General features: G+C 46.7%; 2 protein-coding genes across 8 annotated transcripts; one reads left to right on the forward strand and one right to left on the reverse strand.

The window, feature by feature from the left end:
- The first annotated feature begins 326 nt into the window (after positions 1–326).
- On the forward strand, positions 327–10,105 carry LOC121322398 (MOB-like protein phocein). 3 transcript variants are annotated; one of them, XM_041262304.1, is made up of 9 exons: positions 327–521; positions 2,298–2,453; positions 6,738–6,800; positions 6,964–7,064; positions 7,853–7,895; positions 8,549–8,635; positions 8,805–8,884; positions 9,277–9,388; positions 9,581–10,105. In XM_041262304.1, exons 1-9 carry the CDS (start codon positions 342–344, stop codon positions 9,710–9,712), a joined length of 954 nt encoding a protein of 317 aa, XP_041118238.1. In that variant the 5' UTR covers positions 327–341; the 3' UTR covers positions 9,713–10,105. The 3 variants fall into 3 exon arrangements, with proteins under 3 accessions (XP_041118238.1, XP_041118237.1, XP_041118236.1); XM_041262302.1 differs by lacking the exons at positions 327–521; positions 2,298–2,453 and adding an exon at positions 4,653–4,757; XM_041262303.1 differs by lacking the exons at positions 6,738–6,800; positions 6,964–7,064; positions 7,853–7,895; ... (2 more) ...; positions 9,277–9,388; positions 9,581–10,105 and adding exons at positions 2,689–2,778; positions 3,316–3,511.
- Positions 10,106–10,254: 149 nt separating this feature from the next.
- On the reverse strand, positions 10,255–23,205 carry LOC121322396 (raftlin-2-like). Of its 5 annotated transcripts, none has more exons than XM_041262296.1 (10): positions 22,983–23,205; positions 21,430–21,792; positions 16,514–16,697; positions 16,107–16,218; positions 15,469–15,682; positions 14,092–14,325; positions 13,156–13,271; positions 12,130–12,233; positions 11,901–11,970; positions 10,255–11,617 (listed from the first exon to the last, which is right to left on the reverse strand). In XM_041262296.1, the coding sequence occupies exons 2-10, from the start codon at positions 21,566–21,568 to the stop codon at positions 11,426–11,428; spliced, it is 1,365 nt and encodes a 454-aa protein (XP_041118230.1). In that variant the 5' UTR covers positions 21,569–21,792; positions 22,983–23,205; the 3' UTR covers positions 10,255–11,425. The 5 variants fall into 5 exon arrangements, with proteins under 5 accessions (XP_041118230.1, XP_041118233.1, XP_041118231.1 ...); XM_041262299.1 differs by lacking the exon at positions 22,983–23,205 and adding an exon at positions 22,140–22,233; XM_041262297.1 differs by lacking the exon at positions 22,983–23,205 and adding an exon at positions 21,975–22,209.
- Positions 23,206–24,036: the final 831 nt, after the last annotated feature.

Below are 24,036 nucleotides of genomic sequence, written 5' to 3' on the forward strand. Positions count from 1 at the left end.
TCTTTGAACTGTGCTGCTGCACGCCGATGCATACAGATTCTTCGATGCGCAAATAGTGCACAATGCGATTTCAAAAAATGTATATCGTTTTAAAACAGTGGGTTGCTATGATTGAATGCTCGTTCAGGGGCTAGAGTTTCCAGAAACTTCGCCGTCATTATTGAAGAAAAAAAACTTAACGGAGGTCAGAGGTTGTCGTTGTGAAATGTTAATGCAATTCAACAAAATAAACGTTTTGAAAATGCTCGATTTCGTGGTGTTTTAATAGTTCACCAATGTATATCCACACTGCAGTCTGATTGGTACGTCACTGATTATCAGATATATTGGAAAATTCCAGAATGGGGGGGCGACAATTGCAACATTTGAGCTGGGTTGAAGGTCGCGCATGCGTGCTGTATTCCAGCCCGGAGCTCTTTCCCGTGAAGCGCCGAGCCGCTGTGCCAGTCGGTGTGGGTACAGTCACAGAAGCGAGCGGGGAGCCGGCTAAATTCTGCACTTTGACAAGAAACACAACTATGGTAGGACCAACTAATTAAAACGATCGTGTTCAATAACAGAAACTCTGCGTAGACTGCGTGTTCGCTTGCAATCTTGCCGTGGCTTGCTGTCTGCCTCTGCTAGCGAGATGGTCATGTTTTATGCCAAGACGCATGTGCCTTGTGGCGCTTTGTAATCTAGAAGTTTCCACACATCCATGTGTGCGCAAGGCTACGTTATCATTTATAAAATAACGATTCATGAAAGTTTGCATTAAGCGATGTATGCATACTATATTAGTATCACCGTTCCGGCGCACAAAATTGATTAGACCCGCAATATTTGAATTATTATGAAGAACGTTGGCGTGCTGCGAGAGCCTTGATTGATGAGCCGGTATCGAGTCGCATTCAGCGGACAGGGACCTGGGGTTCAAGGTCAATGCTAATATCGGGTGTACAGCGACGGGCTCGAGTGAGATTTTGTTCCCAGTAAACGCACACACGAATCGCTGCGTGGAGCACGCCTGTCCCATCTGTGCAGGATAACACCGTTTCTGTAGGACCAGCCTGTTACATTTCAATGATACCCAGGGCAAGAGCGCCAGTCCTCTGCGGATTTTTTTTTTTTTTTAAATACTTAATATGCTTTAATGCTGTTGTAATCTCTTTTTAAAAGCTGTGCAAAACTCGCAACGCAGAAATTCCAAATAGATTTTTCAAATGTATTATACGCGATATGCATTTAGAGCAAAACTTGTTTTTTTAAAATAGTTTTGTAGAAAATCGATATGCACCTATTTGTAATCAGTATACACGTGTTACTGTTCTAACACTGCTGATATAGCTAATTGATATTACACTGTGTGAATTGTACAACAATACAGTATTTTGTGATCCAGATTACTTTTATCATTTTGATCCATTTTTTTCAGAAAATATCACTGCTGGATTACACTTTTTTTTTTAGCCTTATTTGATATAACCTAATTTAACAAAATAAATAAGATCTTGGTAATAATGATTAATACACAACTTATTTAGTTTTGTATTATTTTAACAAAATCTAAATTTCTTAATGTTATTGCACATATAACAATGCAAATAATGGTTAATTCTATTTATGCCTACTTAGCAGAAATTAAATGACTAAATTTGAATGAAATATATATATAAACAGAGGTCTGGTAATAAGAGGCGATGTGCGAGTGAGATCGAGCTGTGTCTGAAGCAAGGCTTTCTCCTTGAGACATGATGATAATTAACTGAGATCTTTGATCCCTGCATACAGAGGGCAGTATTGAAGCTGAGAGACTGCCTTGAGGTGTCCTTACCACAAGGGCAGGCACACACATTCCAGCTGTATTTATCCAGTCATTGGGGGGAGGGGTCTCATTCCCAAGAGCCCTCATCTGTTCAGCAGAGGCATCATTCAGAGGCCTGCGTTTAATTTCAATCTCGCAACTGGCAACACTATAACCATTCATTACAGTATCTGTATCTGTGTACAGGATTTCTCAGCATTGTGATCCAATGATTTATTTTTTTATTGTCCAGTTTATTTCAGTTGATGTGATACATCTCAAGCCCATGAATCTGTCTAACAGATAGATGGTGGTTCCATCACATTCAGAATACAGAGTAGCCTGTCTGTAACACAGACAGTGCATCTCAGTGTATTGAATTTACAAGGATCTCAGTGTGGGGATCCTGTCTAATTCTCTCCTGTCTGTAACACAGATAATGCATCTCGGTGTATTGAATTCACAAGGAGCTCAGTGAGGGGACCCTGCCTAATTCTCTCCTGTCCGTCCGCAGGCCTTCAGGAAGTTCCTGCCCTTGTTCGACCGGGTGCTGGTGGAGCGCTTTGCCGCAGAGACCGTCTCTAAGGGAGGCATCATGCTGCCAGAGAAGTCCCAGGGCAAAGTGCTACAGGCTACCGTGCTGGCAGTGGGACCAGGAAACAGGACAAAGGTGTGTACGAACTGGAAAGTGTGTGTCACACCTGTGAGAGCTGCCTGTGTGTGAACTGCAGCTCACATCGTTGTGATTGGTCCTCTACTCCACCCCTGCACTCGCTGTTAACAGACTAATCGGAATGTTTAATATCCTCTCAGCATTGTGATTTGGTTATTGAGTTGTGCAGTAGAAAGGGGGTTTGTTTCTACTCTCGTGTGTGACCCACTCTTCTCTCTCTCCCCTCTCACAGGCAGGTGACTTGCAGCCGGTCAGTGTGAAGGCAGGGGACAGGGTCCTCTTACCAGAGTATGGAGGCACTAAAGTTACCCTGGATGACAAGGTGGGTACAGATGCACAGTGAAGCTGCTGAGCCCTGTCCCTCCTTTACAATACAGGAAAAAAAAAACAGCACTTGTTTTTTATTCCATGTCGTTATATTTATCTGCATATCCCTAATTTGAAGTTTAAAACAAGCAAATGTTTTCAGCGCATGAGAATAGGACCAGTCCTAATGTTACACCTGCTAGATTTCAGCGCATGAGAATAGGGACCAGCCCTAATGTTACACCTGCTAGATTTCAACGCATGAGAATAGGGACCAGCCCTAATGTTACACCTGCTAGATTTCAGCGCATGAGAATAGGGACCAGCCCTAATGTTACACCTGCTAGATTTCAACGCATGAGAATAGGGACCAGTCCTAATGTTACACCTGCTAGATTTCAGCGCATGAGAATAGGGACCAGTCCTAATGTTACACCTGCTAGATTTCAGCGCATGAGAATAGGGACCAGTCCTAATGTTACGTACCAGGTAAGAGACATCTCTTTTTAGGTTTGGTCTTGTTCTGTTCTCTGATTGTTTGTTTCCTGTGCAGGAATATTTCCTGTTCCGAGATGGAGATATCCTGGGGAAGTACCTGGACTGAAGCCTGTAGCCCCGCCCCAAGCCCTGCCCCCTGTCCATTCCACATGAGCAGAGCACAGGAAGGTGGCCTTGTCTGTCTGATGTTCTTTTTCATCCATGTAAATACTAATTATGTTTTGGTATAATAAAATAGCCTATTCCACCTGGCCCTGTGGCTGTTTCTGTCAGTCTGATTATTGTTTGTATGTTTCTCTTTTGTGGTCAGTATTTGTAGAATATGTCAATAAGAGATTAAAAGGAGGGAGATTTAACAGATCCTGTAGAGGGAGGCTGTGCTGGACTTCATTCTGTATGATCACCATGCTGTTTCAGGGGTACCCTCCCCTCCCTCTGCAAGCTGGTTCATTCAGATACCAGTGTGGAGAATGGGTAGTAAAGCACTGTGCTGTTTCAGGGGTACCCTCCCCTCCCTCTGCAAGCTGGTTCATTCAGATACCAGTGTGGAGAATGGGTAGTAAAGCACTGTGCTGTTTCAGGGGTACCCTCCCCTCCCTCTGCAAGCTGGTGGAGAAGGGGTAGTACAGCATTCTCAGAGCAGGGTGAGGGAGCACATGGCACAGCTCAAAACAGGGCAAGATGTCCAAAGTGCTGGGGGTTAGTGATCTGTGTTTTTAATCAACAAAAGTACACTCAGAATTTGTGTTACCCGTTCACGTTTTGAGTCACTAGTATTGTTAAACTTGCATTAACTGCAGCGTTTCTCATTGTAATCCTTGTTGGTTATAAATAAGCAACATATTAAATGTGAGCAGGCTTTTACCATGGTTAGGTGCGCTTGCTATGCTTTTGAAACATTGTTAGACATTTGAGCAGCTGCAATAACCCTACTCCTACCCCAGTCGTAATGAGGGTCAGCTACCTGTCCCTGTTTTCCTGGAAACTCCTTTTTTTGAGGAAGCTGTCCTGGGAATTCAATATCATAGCAGCATACACTGAGCACAAGCTCCACAAATCAGCATACAATATTACTGCCACAGATGCACAATATTTACTGGCTATGGTAGTAATATGATCAATGTTTCCATTGGATGAATGTAGGATTTCTAAAGCCTTATAACAACTTGTTCAGCTAACTAATCTTTTTAATTAAATATGAACAATTTAAAGGTGATCCGAAATCCTTTATACAGACCCAAATATCTACTGAACTGGAATACCAAAGTGCCTTTATCACCTTATAGACCGTATAACGCAAGTAAAATAACTGTTATAAATGACCTTGGAAACAGCATATCCTTGCACTGTATCACGCAGCGTGTGGGGTTCGGGCGCCCCTTGCGGTGAGAAGCGGGGGCGCAGTGCATCGCCGCCTTCATCCGGGACCCTGGCGAGATGGTCATGGCGGAGGGGATTGCTGTGCTGAGGAGGAATCGGCCGGGCACTAAGGCTCAGGTGAGGACAGAGACCCCGAATCACAGCCCGCTCCCCCGGGAACACCGGTCTGAACCGAGGGGCAACGGGTTTCACCCAAAACACGCCGGCCCTGAGCTCAGGGTGGGAAGACTGATTCGGAAATGACTGTGAATACCCCCGAGGCAGGCTGGGTCGGGCCCGCTTTCAGGAAACTCGCTCTGTTTACTCAGGCTGGCTGGGAAGAAAGAAAGAAAGAAAGAAAGATAGAAAGATAGATACCTGCGGGTTTTACAGCTGTATTGAGCAGTGGCGTTTAAATCCGTCTTTCTGTGTTTGGGCTCTGTCGGTGAATATTTGTGTTACTGTTAAGTGCGGAGTCGTATACTGTATTTTTTACTCAGCCCTTGGTGTAAACACAATGAATGTTAATGTCTGCCATGTTCCCATCGGTTTTATATCTCCGCTGCTGCTTCGCGGTTTCTGGTTTTTGTATGTAGAAATATTATATATATATATATATATATATATATATATATATATATACATTATATGTGTTTACCTTCACCGTCGCACAGACAGACAGGGGATATCCTGGAACTGCGAACAATATACATTTTCTAAAACGAGAAACGAATATATTTATCTCCTATGAATAATCAGAAAATGAACGAAGGCACCGCATTTAGTTTGAATAGCTCACCTCCCACGCAGGCAGTTTATGCCCTTATTCGTAGCACAGAGATTACAGAGGGATCGGCGCTGTGTGTTTGTATAGGTCGCTTTTGGCCCCACGTGAGATTTAGAGAACTATAAATCCCGTTTTACAGTGAGTGAATAAGTACATATGATAACAGTATGGCTTCACATAGTCCTTGTGTCGCTGTTATAAATCATGTACATTTGCTTGATACCTCAGTTTATGTTCCAGTGTCTTAATTTTACAAAATAAAATCCCAGCAGTTTGTACATTTCTGCAAATTATACAACCCGTAGGATTATTACTGGTGCTAAGGCAGCCAGTAGCTGCACAAAATGACATTTTAATAATACTGTTCTTTATCTAATGCAATCTAAATATTTCTCATTCTTCAGCCCTGATGTCAAGCTGCTGTCCAATGTTGAATTTGTACTGGTAGTAAATGGTGTATGGCTGTAGTCACGCTTGTATTTCTATTAGAGAATGGAGAGGTTCATGTGAGACAGGAGTTTACTGTGCTGTACGTTTAACACACACTTGATTGGAGCATTGACCTATATAGGGTTTAAAACAGACTTGAAGTACACCAAGGCATTGGCTGCAGGCAGCTTCATTCAGGAGTGTTTAAAGATATGCATACACTCCAAATATTACTTGGCAGGGATGGAAATAAGACTCCCTGTGCGTAGTAGTTTGACCGATTCCTGGTTTTAGAATGAGTTTAATAAGACACACCTGAGCTTGTTAGTAAAACCTGGAATGGGCGAAACTGTGTGCAGTAGCAGTCTTATTGTCATCCCTGCCTAACTTTATAATTGTATGGCTTGCAGTACGACTTACTGTTAAGCTGCAGTCATATTTCTGTTGTGTTAAAAATAAATACTACAGTGGCTACACTGAAACTGCTTCAAAATAAATAAGTATTTGATCCCAGCCCACAGAATGCCTGCTGAAAGCAGCTTCCAGTTGTCCCAGTTGCTCTCTCAATGTATGTGTGAGTGAGTGTTTCTCACAGTAAGCTGATCTGGATGAGGTGTTTCCTCACAGCCTGACAGGGAATGGGATGAATTCACGAGCAGCCACTGCAGCAGCCGAGGCTTCACTCCCACTGCCCCTCATCTCATATCTCACTGTCCCAGTCATTCAGGGGCTATCGGACATGCCTCATAAACACTCCATAATGCCAAAAGCAAGCTACTTTTATAATTTCTCGTCCATTCAGTGTTTGAGCTGGACACTGGGGATCAGACCTCACATTTCTTGAAACTGCAGACCCATACTCTGCTGTAGACTCTGCCATGCTAACTGCTGTGTCCCTGCAGGACTTCTATAACTGGCCCGATGAATCCTTCGAGGAGATGGACAGCACTCTGGCTGTGCAACAGGTAAGAGGGGCTTGTGTTTCTTCTATGTGTGTGTTCCTAGAGGTAAAGCAATAACGTATTTCAAATGATCTGGGTGTCTGTGTTCTTGTAGAATTGTGGGTATTTGTCAGTTCATGTGTATTGTGTAGAGCGCCCTGTTCACACTCTCTCTCTCTCTCCACAGTACATCCAGCAGAATATCCGCACGGACTGCTCCAAAATCGACAAGATTCTCGAGCCACCAGAGGGGCAGGACGAGGGTGTCTGGAAATACGAGCACCTCAGGTACTCGCTATGTATACACACTCACACTCAGGTACTCGCTATCTATACACACTCACACTCACACTCAGATACTCGTTATCTATACACACTCACACTCAGGTGCTCGCTATCTATACACACACACACTCACACTCAGGTACTCGTTATCTATACACACTCACACTCAGGTACTCGCTATCTATACACACACACACTCACACTCAGATACTCGCTATCTATACACACTCACACTCGTGTACTCGCTATCTATACACACACACTCACACTCGTGTACTCGCTATCTATACACACTCACACTGAGGTACTCGCTATCTGTACACACACACACTCGTGTACTTGCTATCTATACACACACACACTCAGACACACACACACACATACTCGCTATCTATACACACACACACACACACACACACACACACACTCGTGTACTCGCTATCTATACACACTCACACTCAGGTACTCGCTATCTATACACACTCACACTCAGGTACTCGCTATCTATACACACACACACTCACACTCAGGTACTCGCTATCTATACACACACGCACTCGTGTACTCGCTATCTATACACACTCACACAACTACTCCCTACACACACATATACAGTGGTGCTCCTTCAGCGTATCACTATCACACTCAGAGTTCCTCTCTCACCATGGCCTATTTGAGTTATCCAGATTTGTGAAGTGATGAAGGCGCATTCTGTCAATGAGCTGCTGAGGTGAGAGAGGGTCCTGCTGCTCTGTGCTGTGTGTCTGACTCTTTCTGCTCCTCCCTTTCAGACAGTTCTGCCTAGAGCTCAATGGACTGGCTGTCAAGCTGCAGGTAACACACTCTCTCTGTGTCTCTCTCTCTCGTCTCCCAGCTTTTTTCGACTCCCTTTTGCGCAATTTACCTCCTCGATCTGTGCTTTATCTCATTATCTAGCTAGATGTGGCTTTTACATTGTGCTGTCAGCTCTGTGTGTTGTTTAGTTCAATGTTCTTACTTAGTCAGCAGTTTGTGTAGGAGAGGGTTGTGTTGTGTTACTCAGTGTCTGTGTGTTTGTGTTGGGGGGTGGTAGAGGGTTGTGTGGTGGTGTGTTACTCAGTGTGTGTGTGTGTGGGGGGGGGTGTTGCTAAGGTTGTGTTGTGGTTTGTTATTGTGTGTGTGTGTTGGAGGAGGTGGTTTGTGTGTGTGTGTGGGGGGGTTGCTAAGGTTGTGTTGTGGTTTGTTATTGTGTGTGTGTTGGAGGAGGTGGTGTGGTGGTGTGTGGTGCTGTGTGTGTGGGGGGGTTGCTAAGGTTGTGTTGTGGTTTGTTATTGTGTGTGTGTGTGTGTGTGTGTGTGTTGGGGGTTGTGTGGTGGTGTGTTACTCAGTGTGTTTGTGTGTGTGTGTGGGGGGGGGGTTTGCTAAGGTGTTGTGGTTTGTTATTGTGTGGTTGAGGGTTGTGTGGTGGTGTGGGTGCTGTATTCACCCGCTCTCATTCCCTCTCACAGAGCGAGTGTCACCCAGACACCTGCACACAGATGACAGCCACAGAGCAGTGGATCTTCCTGTGCGCCGCCCACAAAACCCCCAAAGAGGTGAGTCTCTCCATATCCCTGCTGTATCCCCCACACCCTAAAACTTCCTCCATGCAACACTTACCCCTAATCCTTACCCTCTCTGTACATGCCACTATAACCTTACCCCCCTCCACATAACACCCTCTGCACACCCCAGTGCCCCCTGACCCAGTGCTTTCTGTTGCAGTGCCCAGCCATCGATTACACCAGACACACGCTGGATGGAGCCGCCTGCCTTTTAAACAGTAACAAATACTTCCCCAGCAGGTAAGAGTTGCACACTCTGATATCCCCTCTCTCACACCAGGGCAAAATGCACAGCAGTGGGCAGTGTGAGCTTAGGGACTGTCTGAGCTAAATAAGACACAGTCAGACTCTGCCTGCGTTTACATGCACAGGGAATCCAACCATTTTGTAACTGATTCTTTTGATGTTACCCTCCTCGCATGTCTAACTGTGTGTTTCATTCACAATGCAGCGTCTGCTAAGCGATTGGTCTTTTTGTCCTACAAGGCTCCTCTGGCTTCAGGCTCGCTTTCTGTTTTGAATGGTTCTGAAGATAATTGCAGCAGACACTGCCCCTGTTGTATTTCAGCTAGGTATGCCAGGCTTTGAGGAATGTTTCTTGAAGGAAGCTCACTCTCACTGTCTCTCCCCAGGGTCAGCATTAAGGAGTCATCTGTAGCGAAGCTGGGCTCAGTGTGTCGCAGGATCTATAGAATATTCTCCCACGCCTATTTCCACCACCGGCAGATATTCGACAAGTATGAGGTGAGCTGGCAATCCTCAGGACATGACAATTATTAGGATTCAAGAGTAGAGTGTGTTTGGGACCAAAAAAAAAAAAAATTCACCAGCTTTTAATGCATCTTGTTATAGTTTGTAATGGTAAATAGTCAAACCCAACCTTGGCTCTGTATTTGTAAAGGCTGAGCCTCCCTGAGTTTGTCGTTCTTATTCCAGAATGAGACGTTTCTGTGCCACCGCTTCACGCGGTTTGTGATGAAGTACAATCTCATGTCGAAGGACAACCTGATCGTGCCCATCCTGGAGGAGGAGGTGCAGAACGCTGCTTCAGGGGAGAGCGAGGCGTGACCCGCAGCCACGACAGGAAACAAGCAAACACAGAACGAACGACTCCTTCTGTACATCCAAAACAACGTCTCGCTCTTCTTTCACCTGTTTCAATCATGTAGCCACACTGTTGCTTCTTCGTTTAGCATTTTGTACCTTTTTGTCTTTAGCTCTTTAAAAACAGGTTAAGTTATTATTGGCGAGCTGTGTAAAATCCATCAGCGTGGCCTTCATGGTTTTAAATGGACTACATTTTCTATTATTATTATTATTATTATTATTATTATTATTTCTATATATGTTAATAAAAATGTATTAGTTGCCCAAAACAGAGTCCTTTCTAGAATGTAAATATAACGGACTAGGCTGTACTGCCTGAAAGATACAGATAATAACACTTGATAGAAACATTAACCACAATGTTTGGTCTCATTAATTTATAGTTACAAGGTACTGTAGTGTGGGTTTAAGGAGTCTGGTGTTTCTGAGAGTGTAGCAGTGCAAGTGTTTTCAGTTTCCAGATTACTTTATTATAAACCACAGTGATTAACAATATTCAAGACCGATAATTCCCACATTTCCAACCATACCATATCTCTGGGGGGACAGTGAACTGCTGGTGCACTCGTTCTGAATAAAATCATTTTAATTTAATATGCAAAGACGGTTATTAAACAATTATCAGAACATAAACAACTTCTGAATACAAAATATTATTGATACAAACTCCCAAAAGTTACAGTATTTTTAATTTTTGTATTATTCTAATGGAAATTCTATTAATAATGTGAAATCTTGTCATATATGAAAAACAGTCGTGAAAAGGAAGAGATTACGCTAATATATGAGGTCTCCTGTACGCTCCAGGGAGATCCGTACCATTCTGTATGACACTTCAAGTCAATTCTCAATGATTCTGTGGTATCGCTGCAGTTTATTGTCCAGCTTGCACAGTGGAATAAAAGCAAACTAACTGGGACCCACCAGGTGTTCAGATAAACATCAGAGTGCTGCTATAGAACATTGAGGGGAAATCCAGAAACTCACTGGTCAGGGCTGCAGTTAGAACAATGGTCCACCAGGTGTTTGAAGTTCGGCATCCAATTAGAGACTAAAGAAAAACACCACCACCACCTTAAAGCAGGACTTTAAACCGTGCCCTGTGTCCCGCACTCAAACCCCCTCTTTAAAAAGGCAGACCGCCTCTTCCTCTTCTCAAGCCTGTGTTTTTGAAAATGTTTTATATACATCCTACATCCTGCTGTGTGACTGACATCCTGTTTTTTGTCATGAAGGGGAGAAGCTATTTTAGCCACAGCAATGTCTAAATTTATTTTTCCACGTCTCTTCTGAAAACACATCAACACACACAGTATAATCAGTCCTGCACAGTCCGATACTACATGGGCAGTATGAGCAGGCTCGCTCCCCTGCTGGCCTCGCATGAAGGGGACAGGGGAGAAGGTATAGAGGGGTCTTGAGAGTAATGGTCTGGTGTCACAGGTTATATCCTAAAGAGGCTCCTCAAACAGTACCAGCCCCTCCAGATCCAGGTCTGTTTGCACCAGACCACTCTCCCAGCAGGGCTGCAGACAGCTGGGCAAGGCTGTATGGACTGAGATCTGGTTCTTCCCTTTTGTAAAGCCGTCCTTTATATACTGCAGAGAAAGCGCTAAGGTCCTGCAGCAGCCCCAGTGCAATGCTGATGCCAGCTGCAGTGCCGAGACTCTGGCCTCACATGCAGGTGACCTCTGCAGCAACCTCCTCCTGCTCAAAGCCCCCCTCCTCCAAGTCTCTCAGTGCGCTGGGGTACCCCCCGAACCTTGGGAACCCCCCTGTGAGGTCATCACACCTGGCCCCGCCCACCCCGCGGCTCGCCGTATGCACGCTGTCATCCTCACTGCGCGGGGAGCGGGGGGTACGCTTCTGAAACACAGGGGGGTGGGGGTTAGGGGTGGAGTCATCAATGATAACTGTTGATCTTTTGAAAAATTAAGTCATCAAAATCTGTAACAATATAGAACTTATAAACTGAAGACAAACATTTTTAACAAAAGTCTAATGAGTGTTTGAAGCTGTGGACAGGAATGAAAAAGCAGGAGTTACACAAACAGACTGATCCGACGCTGCAGAGCACCAGGGTCACTGTGAAATCCTATCAGTGATATCTGGAGGGGGGGTGTTCTTGTAGAAGGGGGCAGGGTCTCACCTCGGATGGGGCGGGGTCTCGCATGGCTCTCTGCAGGAACACCACCTGCTTGGTGGCCAGGTTTCCCTCGCTGCCAAAAACACAAACAAACTGAAAACCTAGAATACGACTAGCGGCTTTCTTTATGTTTAATTTCTCGACATTTTACTCAAGTGTAGAGAATCATTTTGAGAGAGGAGGACGAAGAACCTGGCCATGGGAGATGATGGAGATGGGGAGAGGGGGGTACCTGTCATGGCGGATTAGTGGGGTGGGGAGCACGCAGGTCAGCAGCCAACCAAACTCTGCCAGGGTGTGAACCAGGGGTCCGTAATCTGACTTGACATCACAGCCCTGCGAGAGAGAGCGAGGGGACAGCATTACCACCGGATCACTGTAAGATGCAATCAGAACCTACACAAAGTAACTGGGAAACCAAGACACAAGTGGAAAGGGAAAACTGAACTCAAATTAGGGACCGAAGATTAGAAATATTTTGTGCAGTGACAGAGACAGACAACTCCTCTCCCTTTCGCTTAGGGTGACCAGATTTTCAAGCTCAAAACCGGGACCATTTAAATACAGGCTATTTAATAGTTATTTAAATAGCCATCCTCTCACTCTTTGTACTATTATCTTTGTTTTTTTTTAAGAAGCTAGCTAATTTCAGTACACTCTTGGGTGTATAATTTGTGGCTAATATTACTGTGTTGTGTACGTCTTGCTACTGTTTTAATACCACTACTATCACTACTACTACTACTGCTAATAAAGTAAATAATTAGGTAGATTGTTGTTAAAAATGGATTTACTTTGTCATTTTCCTTTTTTATCCTCACTGTGTCAGGATGGCTCTATTCATTGACATTGTTGATGTGGTTTAACCTGGTGGATTGGGGTGCTCGCACCCTCTCGCTGCTCTGCCTAGTGTCTGGGCTAAATCCTGTCACAACAGAACAGCTGCGAATTGTAACTTCATATTGAATATAAACTAAACAAAAACGTATGGCACATTGAGGAATAAGCATGTGTGTCTGTCTGTGTTAATCACTTTATAAAAACAATGTTCTTGATTACCCAAGTACTGTACCTTTTTAACAAAAATGTTTTCACTGCAGGTGACATAAACTAATTTATATAGGAAGCGCTTGAATAAGTTATTTTGACAAAAGATAGTGGCTGAAAACCGGGACTTTAGGATTTTGAGAAAAACGTTGGGACACCGGGACCTTTGATGGAAACCCGGGATGCCTGGTCACTCACTCTCTCCCCTCACCTCGATGACAGTCCACTGCTCCACTATGATGGTGTCATTGCCTGTAGGGGGAGCTGTGGAGGCCCCTCGCTCCTCATACACAAACAGACCCTCCAGAGACCTGGGCACCGGCTCTCCTGTAAGGTGAAAGATAACGCTGATGTGTGTGTGCTTGCCTTTGTGAAAGTGTGCTAGCCATGGTAAATCTTAATGGTTATTTTGTATATTTTGTCGTGCGTCTCCCATGCTTTTACTACACACGCATACAGTTTCTCACATGCTCTTTTCAATGTTTTACTACACCAGCGATTATAAGAACACAGAGGAGAGAGATGGGATAGAGAGGGAGGGAGAAACACACAGTGACATGGGAATACACAGTATTGTCCTCTCCTTCTTTCCTCCTCCTCTCCTCTCGTCCTGTTTCATGCCCTGGGGACCAGGCTGCCCTGTCACATATAGTTTTTGAAATTGTCAGCTGGGTTATAAACAGGCCTCATCAAGGAAGCTTTTAGCCATCTGGTGTTGTTGACAAACTGAAACTATGATTATGAACATCGCCTCCTTCTGGTGTGCCTGTATAAAAACGACCATCGTAAAACTGGCGCAGAACTTCCTTCCAGGTGACATAGAGGCTCACGCGGGCTGGTACACTGTACAGACTTACTGTATTGCTTGCATGTTATACTCAACACTCAACCAAAACCCAGCTCAACAGAGTTTTTTCATTGACACACTGTATAATAGCAATAACATCCTCTGCCTCAGAGCCCCTCAATTCTGGGTCCACACAGTCTATAGTACCTGAGGCTGGTTATTATCTTCTCTGTGCTTTACTACACTGTGCTGTGCTTTTAGCAGGGGTACCAGAGCAGTAAACTTTGAGAAGGGACTGGTTCATTCATTATCTTCTCTGTGTTTTACCATGGCACACAGCGGCAATGTAGGTATGATTACCTTTGGGTGTCTCCCAGTACACAAAGGAATCCACCAATGACCAGCCCTTTTTGTAGTAGGCGGTGGTGAGCGCCAGCCAATCAGCTTCCAGCATGCTGATGGTCTGCCCCTTGCGTGTCACCTTCATAGAGAGTGCTCCCTGGTGGTAGGTCCAGGATGGTACGTCCTCATCCCGAGCCAGCCAGGCAGGGTAGGCCGAGTCCCAGGAGTGGAACAGGGCAAACAGCTTGATCTCTGCAGGGCAGGGAGAGGAGGGGAGAGGTTACACAGTCCTGGGCCTGCCAGGGCTCCAGTACTGATCCAGTTTAACACACCTTTCATTTACATGGAATGGGCCTAAAGCCAATTCAGTTCCCTTCAAGGCCCACACCATAATTTAAAATCAAATTCACAGAAACACAGCGATTGCACTGCAGCCATTGAAAAGGTCTCTCTCTCCTTCCACTCACTTTCTTCTCTTCTCTCCTCTATCTCTCCTGCCCCCTTCTAACTCTCCCTCCTCGCTCTCCTCTCACCCCCTTCGCTCCCTCTCTCCTCACTCCTCTCTCCCTCTCTCTTCTCACCCCCTCGCTCCCACTTTCCTCTCTCCCCCTCACTCCCTCTCTCTCACCTCTCTTCCCCATTGCTCTCCTCTAACCACCCTCTCCCTCTCTCTGCCTCGCTCCCACTTTCCTCTCTCCCCCTCACTCCCTCTCTCTCACCTCTTCCCCATCGCTCTCCTCTAACCACCCTCTCCCTCTCTCTGCCTCGTTCCCCCTCTCCTCTCACCCCCCTCGCTCCCTCTCTCATCTCTGTCCTCTCTCCCCCTTCTCTCTCAGCCATGCTCACAAAGCTCCTCTGTGCAGAGTGTAACTCCCAGCAGCCTTGTTATTTTTGCCCATGACGTCGAGAGGTTTTCTTATTTGTTGTTTGAAGAATGTAGCAGCGTCTGGTCTGAGCACCTGAGTTCACTTCCTGTGTTCACAGCTGTGGTTGGTGATTGCGCAAAAGGAGGCGAGACTCCCATTTAACACTTGACCATCCCACAACAAACACACAAACACAATGACACACAGACTCACACACACACAAACACACTGACACAGACTCACACACACACACACAAACACACTGACACACAGGCTCACACACACACAAACACACTGACACACAGGCTCACACAGACACAGACACAGACTCACACAAACACACAGACACAGACTCGCACACACATACAAACACCCTGACACAGACTCACACAAACACACACATTCAGACTCACACACACACACACAAACACACATTCAGACTCACAAACACACTTTCACACACACACACACACACACACACACACACACACACACACACACACACACACACACACACAGTGTGACTCACCCTCCCTGCGGTGTGAGGGCTGGGGGCTGCCCCCCCCCTCGTTGAAGCCTCCGTATTCAGGGGGTTTCTCGTCCTCGATGACGCTCTCACAGGACAGTCCGCTGGGGGACCCCCGGCTGCACGGACCCCCTCCGTTGCAGCTCCGCAGTGCGCCCCCTCCCTGCTGGGGCACAAAGCCCAGGAATCGCAGCCCTCGCTGGGCACAGCTGTTCACCTGGCAGGGGAGAGACGATATCGGTTACAATGTGCATGTGAAGAATAGGACGCTTCTGTACTGATAATTCATGAGCACAGTCATAATCAGTGCTGTGTTCCTGGGTCTATATTTCAGCATGCTTCTTATATAGCACCACTTTGGAGTTTTAACCCTTGTTTACCACCAGGTGACAGGCTCTTCCAAGTGCACAGTGCTGTGTTGGAAATGAACGTTTACCCCCTTGGAATCTACAGGAAGCCACACCACCTCCTTAGCAGAGGGGGAGGGGGAGGGGGGGGCAGTCAAAGAAGGAGCAGGCAGGTTTTTTAAACACAATTTTTAATCAATTTACATGCCATCTCAGGCTCCAGTTAAACAGAGCTGGTGCACGCTTGGAGCAATGAGGGGTTTGAACCCGTTTTGGGGTGAGGGGGGTACCTACCTTGTCCAGCAGGCCCCTCACCACGTCGCTGCTCAGCGTGTCTCCTGGCTGCAGCCACTCCTCCACCAGAAGTCGGGGGGTGCTGTGGACTGCAGGGCTGGCGTGTTTGGAGCTACAGCACAGGAGAGAGAGGTAGGGTGACACACACTGAACACTGAGAGCACAGGGGAGAGCAGGTACACAAACACACACTCACACACACTCACATACAAGCACACAACCACACTCACACACAAAAACACACACTCATTCACTCAAACACTCACACACAAACACACACTCACATACTAGCACAACATTGTCATCACTGTCTATCTCTTCTCACTGTGTGATAACACTATAAACCAGCAGAGCCCTGACAGAGCGTGTCATCCTTGGAGACGTGTCTCCATGGCGACATGACTCACTTGGGTTGGGGGCGGGCCAGCACGGCACGGTACAGCAGGCTGATTGGCAAGTGCCGTCTCCGCCCCACGGACAAGACGATTGGGTGGAAGGCGGTCAGGACAAACCCCTTCCTGTAGTACTGCTCCAACTCACTGGGGAGATCTTGCAGGGAACCGATCCGTAGCACAGCTGGGTTTGAAGTGCCTGCGCCAAGAAGGGACAGAGAGAGGAAGGGGGAGAGGCAGACTCAGTTACACTGGAAGAGACAGAGAGGGAGAGGCAGACACAGAGCCAGAGAGAGGGAGAGGCAGACACAGAGACAGAGCGAGGGAGAGGCAGACATAGTTACACTGGAAGAGACAGAGAGGGAGAGGCAGACACAGAGCCAGAGAGAGGGAGAGGCAGACACAGAGACAGAGAGAGGGAGAGGCAGACACAGTTACACTGGAAGAGACAGAGAGGGAGAGGAAGCCTGCCACCCCTCCCTCCCCCTTCCCTGCTCCTGACAGCATGATTAATGTTCAGCCTGCCACCCCTCCCCTCCCCTCCCGTCCCGTCCCCCTTCCCTGCTCCTGACAGCATCATTAATGTTCAGCCTGCCACACCTCCCTTCCCTTCCGCGCCCCTTCCCTGCTCCTGACAGCGTGATTAATATTCCGTCTGCATCCCCCCCGAGGGGAGGCGCGCCGAGGACTCCCGCCACCTGAAGGGGAGTATAAGTCCCGGTGGGCATGGGAGGGGAGTCTGGGGAGGGATTAATATTCAGACTGTCCCCTCTAATCCAAGTCGGACGGTGGGGATGGGGAGGGGAGGGGGGGGCTTGGGAAGGCGAGGACTGGCGAACTAATAATGTTCAGCCTGCCACCCCTCCCTCCCCTCCCCGAGGAGGGGGAAGGGACGAGGACTGTCGAACTAATTCCAAGTGCGGACGGTGAGGTGACAGCAGTGATTAATGTTCAGCCTGGCCACCCCTCCCCTCCCCTCCCACGGAAGGTGGGCCCCCCGCCCTTCCAAGCTCCTGACAGCTTGATTAAGTGTTCAGCCTGCCCCCCCCTCCCCCCCCTCCCCTCCCCTGCTCCTGCACGGTGCATTAATTTTCAGTCCTGGACCCCTGGCCTCAGCCTGCCCCACCCGGACCCCTTCCCTGCTGCTGCCAAGCGTGATTATGTTTCAGCCTGCCACCCACCCCTCCCCTCCCCTGCCCAAGCGTGATTAATGTGGTGCACCCCTCCCCTCCCCTCCCGTCCCGTCCCCCTTCCCTGCTCCTGCCAGCGTGATTAATGTTCAGCCTGCCACCCCTCCCCTCCCCTCCCGTCCCCCCCGAGGACGGTCGAACTAATTACAGCTTGATTAATGTTCAGGTGAGGGGAGGGGGAAGGCGAGGAGACAGCTTGATTAATGTTCAGCCTGCCACCCCTCCCCTCCCCTCCCGTCCCGTCCCCCTTCCCTGCTCCTGACAGCATGATTAATGTTCAGCCTGCCACCCCTCCCCTCCCCTCCCGTCCCGTCCCCCTTCCCTGCTCCTGACAGCATGATTAATGTTCAGCCTGCCACCCCTCCCCTCCCCTCCCGTCCCGTCTTCCCTGCTCCTGACAGCATGATTAATGTTCAGCCTGCCTCCCCTCCCCACCCCCTCCCCTGCTCCTGCCAGCATGATTAATATCAGCCTGCCTCCCCTCCCCACCCCCTTCCCTGCTCCTGCCAGCATGATTAATATTCAGCCTGCCACCCCCTCTTCTCTCCACCCCGCCCATTCCCTGCTCCTGACAGCGTGATTAATATTCCGTCTGCATCCCCCCAGCACGGGCTCCTGGTTTTGTTCCTGCTTCCTGTCCCCATAATGGAGCTGTTGTTTTAAACACACCACTGGAGCCCTGCCACCAGAGTGAGGGAGAGGAGTCAGCTGCGGATGAACGCATGCAGCCAGGGGCATTTACATTCACAAAATGACTCATTAAAGTGTGGTTAGTGAGCTGTCACCATCAACAGCAGGCAAGACTGTTTTTTAGTCTTTTTAGGAATTGCTGAGGGGCTGCTGAATTCTTTTATGCAGGTTTCATACGCTTCCTGAGTCCTGTGTGTGTGAGCAGCTCCACTCTGTGAAAGAATGGGCTGGAGGTGTGTGTGTGTGAGTGCTCGTTCACACTGCTAATGGAAAAGCACAGTAAAACCTTGTACAACGATGCTCTAAATATAAGAACCCCCAAAAAGTGTGTGAGAGAGCCCCCCCACCCCTTTTCTCCACACAGAAAGCTCTCTGTTCCCTGGGGGCACGCTCAGCCCAAGAGAAGAGAGGGGGGGGGGGGGGGGGGGGGGTTTGGGGGGATACAAGAGGGAAGTCAGTGAAGTAAAAGAAAACAAATAAACTCCTCCTTCTACCAAGCTCAGCATTACATTAAACAGCTCTCCTAGACGGAACTCTCTCGTATGTCGATGTGCCTACCCGCCCCCTTCGTTTTAGAGAGATCTCTCTGTTACTGAGGGGCCAGCATGGTAACATGCTAGATTTTCATTTTGCCTTCAGTATAATAATGCGCTCCCTCCTTCAAAGCAGCTTGATGCAAAGCCCAGCTTCACATAAAGACAGCCAAGCCTTTTAAATCAATGTGATTAACCCTTATTACTGTGAGCAGCTTGATCTCTTTGTGGTGGCGATCATTCTGGTCCTGGACCAACACACTATAGCTTTATGAATGTTGGACTACTCCTCCTGGTACACGAGCACTTTGTGTCAGTTTCGCTCGTTCACATGGTCTACCAGAGTGAGCCAGACCACTTCAACACAGGAAGTGATAAGGGTACCAGGAAGAAGGATGTGGTGTAGACTTTGTTTTTGCTTCAGTGAGGCGATGAACAATCGGCACATCCGCAATCAGAGTAGAATAATAAGGAGAGAACACAGAGAGATCTTCAGCACAAGAGCAGAGAATACAGAGATCTTCAGCACAAGAGCAGAGAATACAGAGAGATCTTCAGGAGAAGAGGAGCAGAGGATACAGAGAGATCTTCAGGAGAAGAGGAGCAGAGAATACAGAGAGTTCTTCAGGAGAAGAGGAGCAGAGAACACAGAGAGATCTTCAGCACAAGAGCAGAGAATACAGACAGATCTTCATGACAAGAGCAGAGAACACAGAGAGATCTTCATGACAAGAGCAGAGAACAGAGAGATCTTCAGCGCAAGAGGAGCAGAGAATACAGAGAAGCAGAGAAATGTTGCTCATGCCAACAAGCAAGACTAATGAGTGAAGAGCCTTTAACAGTGTCACAACCCCCCCCCCCCCCCCCCCCCCCCCCCTCTATTTCACTATGGAGACACCTGAAGAGTTGCCTATATTATTATTACCATCCCAGACTATGATATACCCACTACGATGACATCAACATGGAAATAATTACAAAGTGCTTTACAATCAGCAGGTTGAGGCATTGTTCCTCTGCCCAAACAAACCCTGCTCTGCAGCCAGGACCCAGTCTGAAGGGTTCACTCAGCTCTCAGTAACCAGGGCAGCTCAGAACAGGGCAATACATTACAGCTGGAGCTGGAGGGTCAATGTCACATGTGATCTACCCTGTGGAGCTCCGGTTTCTATGTTGTCTTCCTACAATGAGCACAGTGCTTGCACAATAAGGTGGAGGCTTGTCCTGAACCAGCGACCCGACAACTAAAAGCGAGTGTCTTCACCGCAACGCAAACGAGCTGGGCTCATCTGGATTCGTGGCTTTAGCGCTTTTAACCTCATCTCATCTCAGTGAGATTGGACAGAACCCGTACCAGCAGTGCATTACACAACACTGCTCATTGCACGTGACAGGGATAGCTGGACAGTGAAAATAAGGGATCCTGATTCCTGAAGGAGAATCCCAGAGAACGCTGGAGGACAGATGACTTTACATTCAGGACAACGACAAGAATGAATCAGAGAATATGTGTGAGCTGCTTATGATCAACCAGCCTCAGATCCACTAGCCAGACACTGCCAGGCCATTGAGCCCCTTCTTCTTGGTGTTCTTGAAAGTTAGGGCAGTTCATCCTGTGCTGTGTATCCTAATACACAGACTAATCATCAAGCCATTTAACACAGACTGGCACTGAAGTCCACAGTATTATCTTCTGAACTGTTTTAACCCCTTAAAGACAACAGTCCTGTGTTTATATTAGTGACAGCATAAGGGCTGGCACTGTGAGACCCCTCCCTCAGTCCTGCCCTAGGAGCAGTCCTCCAATAATCAATCGGCACATTTATACATGTAATTATTTAAAGCGGTCCAGCTCCAGGCTCCTCACGCGTCATCATGAGTCTTCAATGTATGGCCAGGCTGCAGTGTACACTGAAGAGAGTGTATCTACCTATACCACAGCAGTGTATTAAAAAGACATGTGTGACAACTGGACCGTCATTAGTCTACAACAGATGTTTTTTTTTTTTTTGTGAGCGACTGTGTGTATGTGTTTAGCCTGCAAGCTTCCCCTTTTTTGTATGGGCGGGTCTCCTGTTTGAATTTGACCTAATTTTGTCCCGCTTGCGAAGCAGTAGGCCAGCGAGCTTAATCACAGTATTTCATTAAACCGTACATCCTAAATGATCCATGGCATTTTCATATCGAATATTAGAACGAGTCTTACTGTTTAAAATAAATGATGTTTTAAAACGCATTGGAACAGGTTCATAATTCTAACACACAACGGTTGAACAGGGATGAAGTTAAAACAACAACAACAACAACAACATAGCCTACATCAAAGGAAGAAAATGAACACAGTGGTGGTGGCTATGTGTCAATAAAAATACAATCTTTAAAAAGATCTAAAAAAAAGAAATACTGAAAATATCAACAACTTACAGATTATTATTATGAATAGTATTACGTGTAATAATAATAATAATAATAATAATAATAATAATAATAATAATAATAATAATAGTATGAACTTTACCTTCCAGTGTGAAATCCAGCATTGTGTACTCGTACACCGTGTCGGTCTTGGTCTCGACTTGCGGTCTCTTCAGTGTGGAGTAAATCTTCCCAGGACTGCTATGCTCCGGATCCTCCAGCTTCCTCAGCCCGCACCCCATCGCTTCGGGACTAGGGGATGAGCCTGGGGTCCCCGGTCCCCCCCACACACTCACCGAACTGTTTGCGAGTCGCGACCCGTGTCACACACACTGCCACACGGCGCAGAGAGCGGTCCCGGTGGCTAACTGCCTCTGCCCTCCATCATCACTATGATATATTGCTATCCCAACGGCCACAGAAAGCCTCTTCGCCACTGTGCATCCAGTCTGTGACCAAAATTAATCTATAGAGAAAGAAGAGATGGCAACGGGGCTCCAGCAAAAGCGAGGTATATTATGCGAATTACTTTGTGAAATAAATAAATACAAACAAAATAAATACACTTCGTTGTATCTTCTTGCCACTATAGGCGATAGAACAAAAAACAACACCCTTCTTTAAAAATAAATAAATAAATAAAAATACCTCCCAACAAATCTCACTTCCTCAAAAATGTTGTTTTGCTTAGGTTTTTTTTTCCAGTAAAGTAACAACGAAAGCTTTGCCGTCCGCCCAAACTTTTTTGGCAATGTGCATATTCCCCGCTGCTAGCTACTAAAAATAAGCCAGTACGTGGGAAGAGACTCTCACCCCAGATCACAGCAAAGCAGCGTGTCAGCCTGCCTGCCTGCCTGCCTGTCTGTCTGTCTGTCGGGGGGGACGGGGGGACAGAAGGGGACGGGGCCAGACCGACCAGTCCTGAGTGCAGTTTCACAGAAGTGGCAGGCTGTGTGAGAATTTAGTAAATTGGAACGTGTCAAATGATTTCCAGAGAGGAAGCCTAATTCTCTCAGAGGAAAAGGGATTTGGTCTGTCAGTTGAGTGGTTCCTGACGCTACTAACAAATAACATACAAAATACAACAAAATGGATGGGACTGAAACTACCTTAATTGAAACCTCTATTAACGCCCAAATATAAACTCACTATACCCTCATCTCCCAAATGCAAATCATTGAATCTGTGCGACTTTTTTTTTTTTGGCGTGCGATAGTTTTATTGTCTAGTTAGTAATTGTGTAATATTTTTTGTTTTGTTTTGTTTTATTGTGGTGCTCATGCCTCACAGGGAAACTCGCCGTTGTAACTTGATCTCACTCGAGGTTTTCCGGCGAAAAGAATTTCAAACACAGCAACAGAACCACCCCGCGTCTCCACAGACTGCCTGCCCCGTACTCTAGCAGCATTCCCCGCGGCTCACGTCATGCGGTACCGTACCGCACGTTGTCTGGCTTTACAGCTGGCAGGAGTCGACACGGTAGGAGGTGTATTCATAATGGGTGTGGCAGCTCATTTTCGGTTCCATGTAACTTGTTATAAAATCTAACTTTTAATACAGTGATACGTAGTTTTAGCACCAGACTTAAATGTACGGTTATCAGTACAATGCTCCATTGGTTAGGTCATACTGAAAGTAAATAAAATCAGTACTTACTGAGTAAGTAAATGTTGCTCAACCGATGAGGTATCAGAACAGATCATTTACTGAGGAATCACCCAGAATCACCACCTCCCTCTGGTCTGCCTGGATATCTAGATACCCAGGTCCAAAGAAATCCAGCTGTGATTTATCCCAGCAAGGTATAGGCAGACCAAACAACCCCCTAAGTCAAGGAGGACACAAACGTTTCAGCTAGTGCCTTACCCAGTCCTAAGGAAGCCTGAACACTGTGTTTAAAGGGTTGCTGTGAGCTGTTTTACTGCACAAGCCCAGTGTCTGAAGGGGCCCAGGCAAGGTGGGGAGGGCAGCTGGCACTTCCTGATGTCTGCTTCTGTTTAACAGCTAATGAAAGACTTACTGGACAGAACGCAGCACTTGAAGTCTTTATTGTTTTTTGTCAGGGTTACAAGTAGTTAGGAACATGTGGGCCTGGTGTTGGTATGCAAGTCAGTGCATCAGAGGTCATCCATGAAGAGTAACCAGACAGGCCACATTCAAACATTGTTCTGCTTGTTTCCAGTGTAATCCCTGTGTGCATCACACAGGCAGGTCTATACCAAAGATCTCAACAGAACTGTAGACATGCCTCTGTCATCAATCTTTTCCCCATGTATTTTATTTACATTTTTTAGTCGTTAACAAGAGGGTAAAAATAAATAAAAAATCACTGGGCGAAAACAGCAGGATTCATACAGAGTTAAAGGGCGTCAGTATTTACATGCTGCTGGTAACATTACAACAGACCCCAATGACTAATTACTTTCACTTAATTCAGTATCTCAGTGCTGTGAGATACACATCAAGAGCCGGTCTGCAACTGGAATTGTTTACACTGGTTGTCCCAGTTGGTCACATTACAAGAGAATTAGTGCACTGAGTCCTGCTGTACTTAAAAAAAGGTGGATTACTGATTTACTGCCCCGCCTGTTCTGAAACATAGTAGGAGTCCTGTTCAAGGCACAGCGAGCACCCTGTTTAACAAAGTTGAAGCATTCTTTCAATAATCAGAATAATCGTGGCAGGAACCTCCCAGTAGACATGTGCATTT

This window comes from Polyodon spathula, chromosome 10 (assembly GCF_017654505.1).
Source record: "Polyodon spathula isolate WHYD16114869_AA chromosome 10, ASM1765450v1, whole genome shotgun sequence".
Lineage (NCBI taxonomy): Eukaryota > Metazoa > Chordata > Actinopteri > Acipenseriformes > Polyodontidae > Polyodon > Polyodon spathula.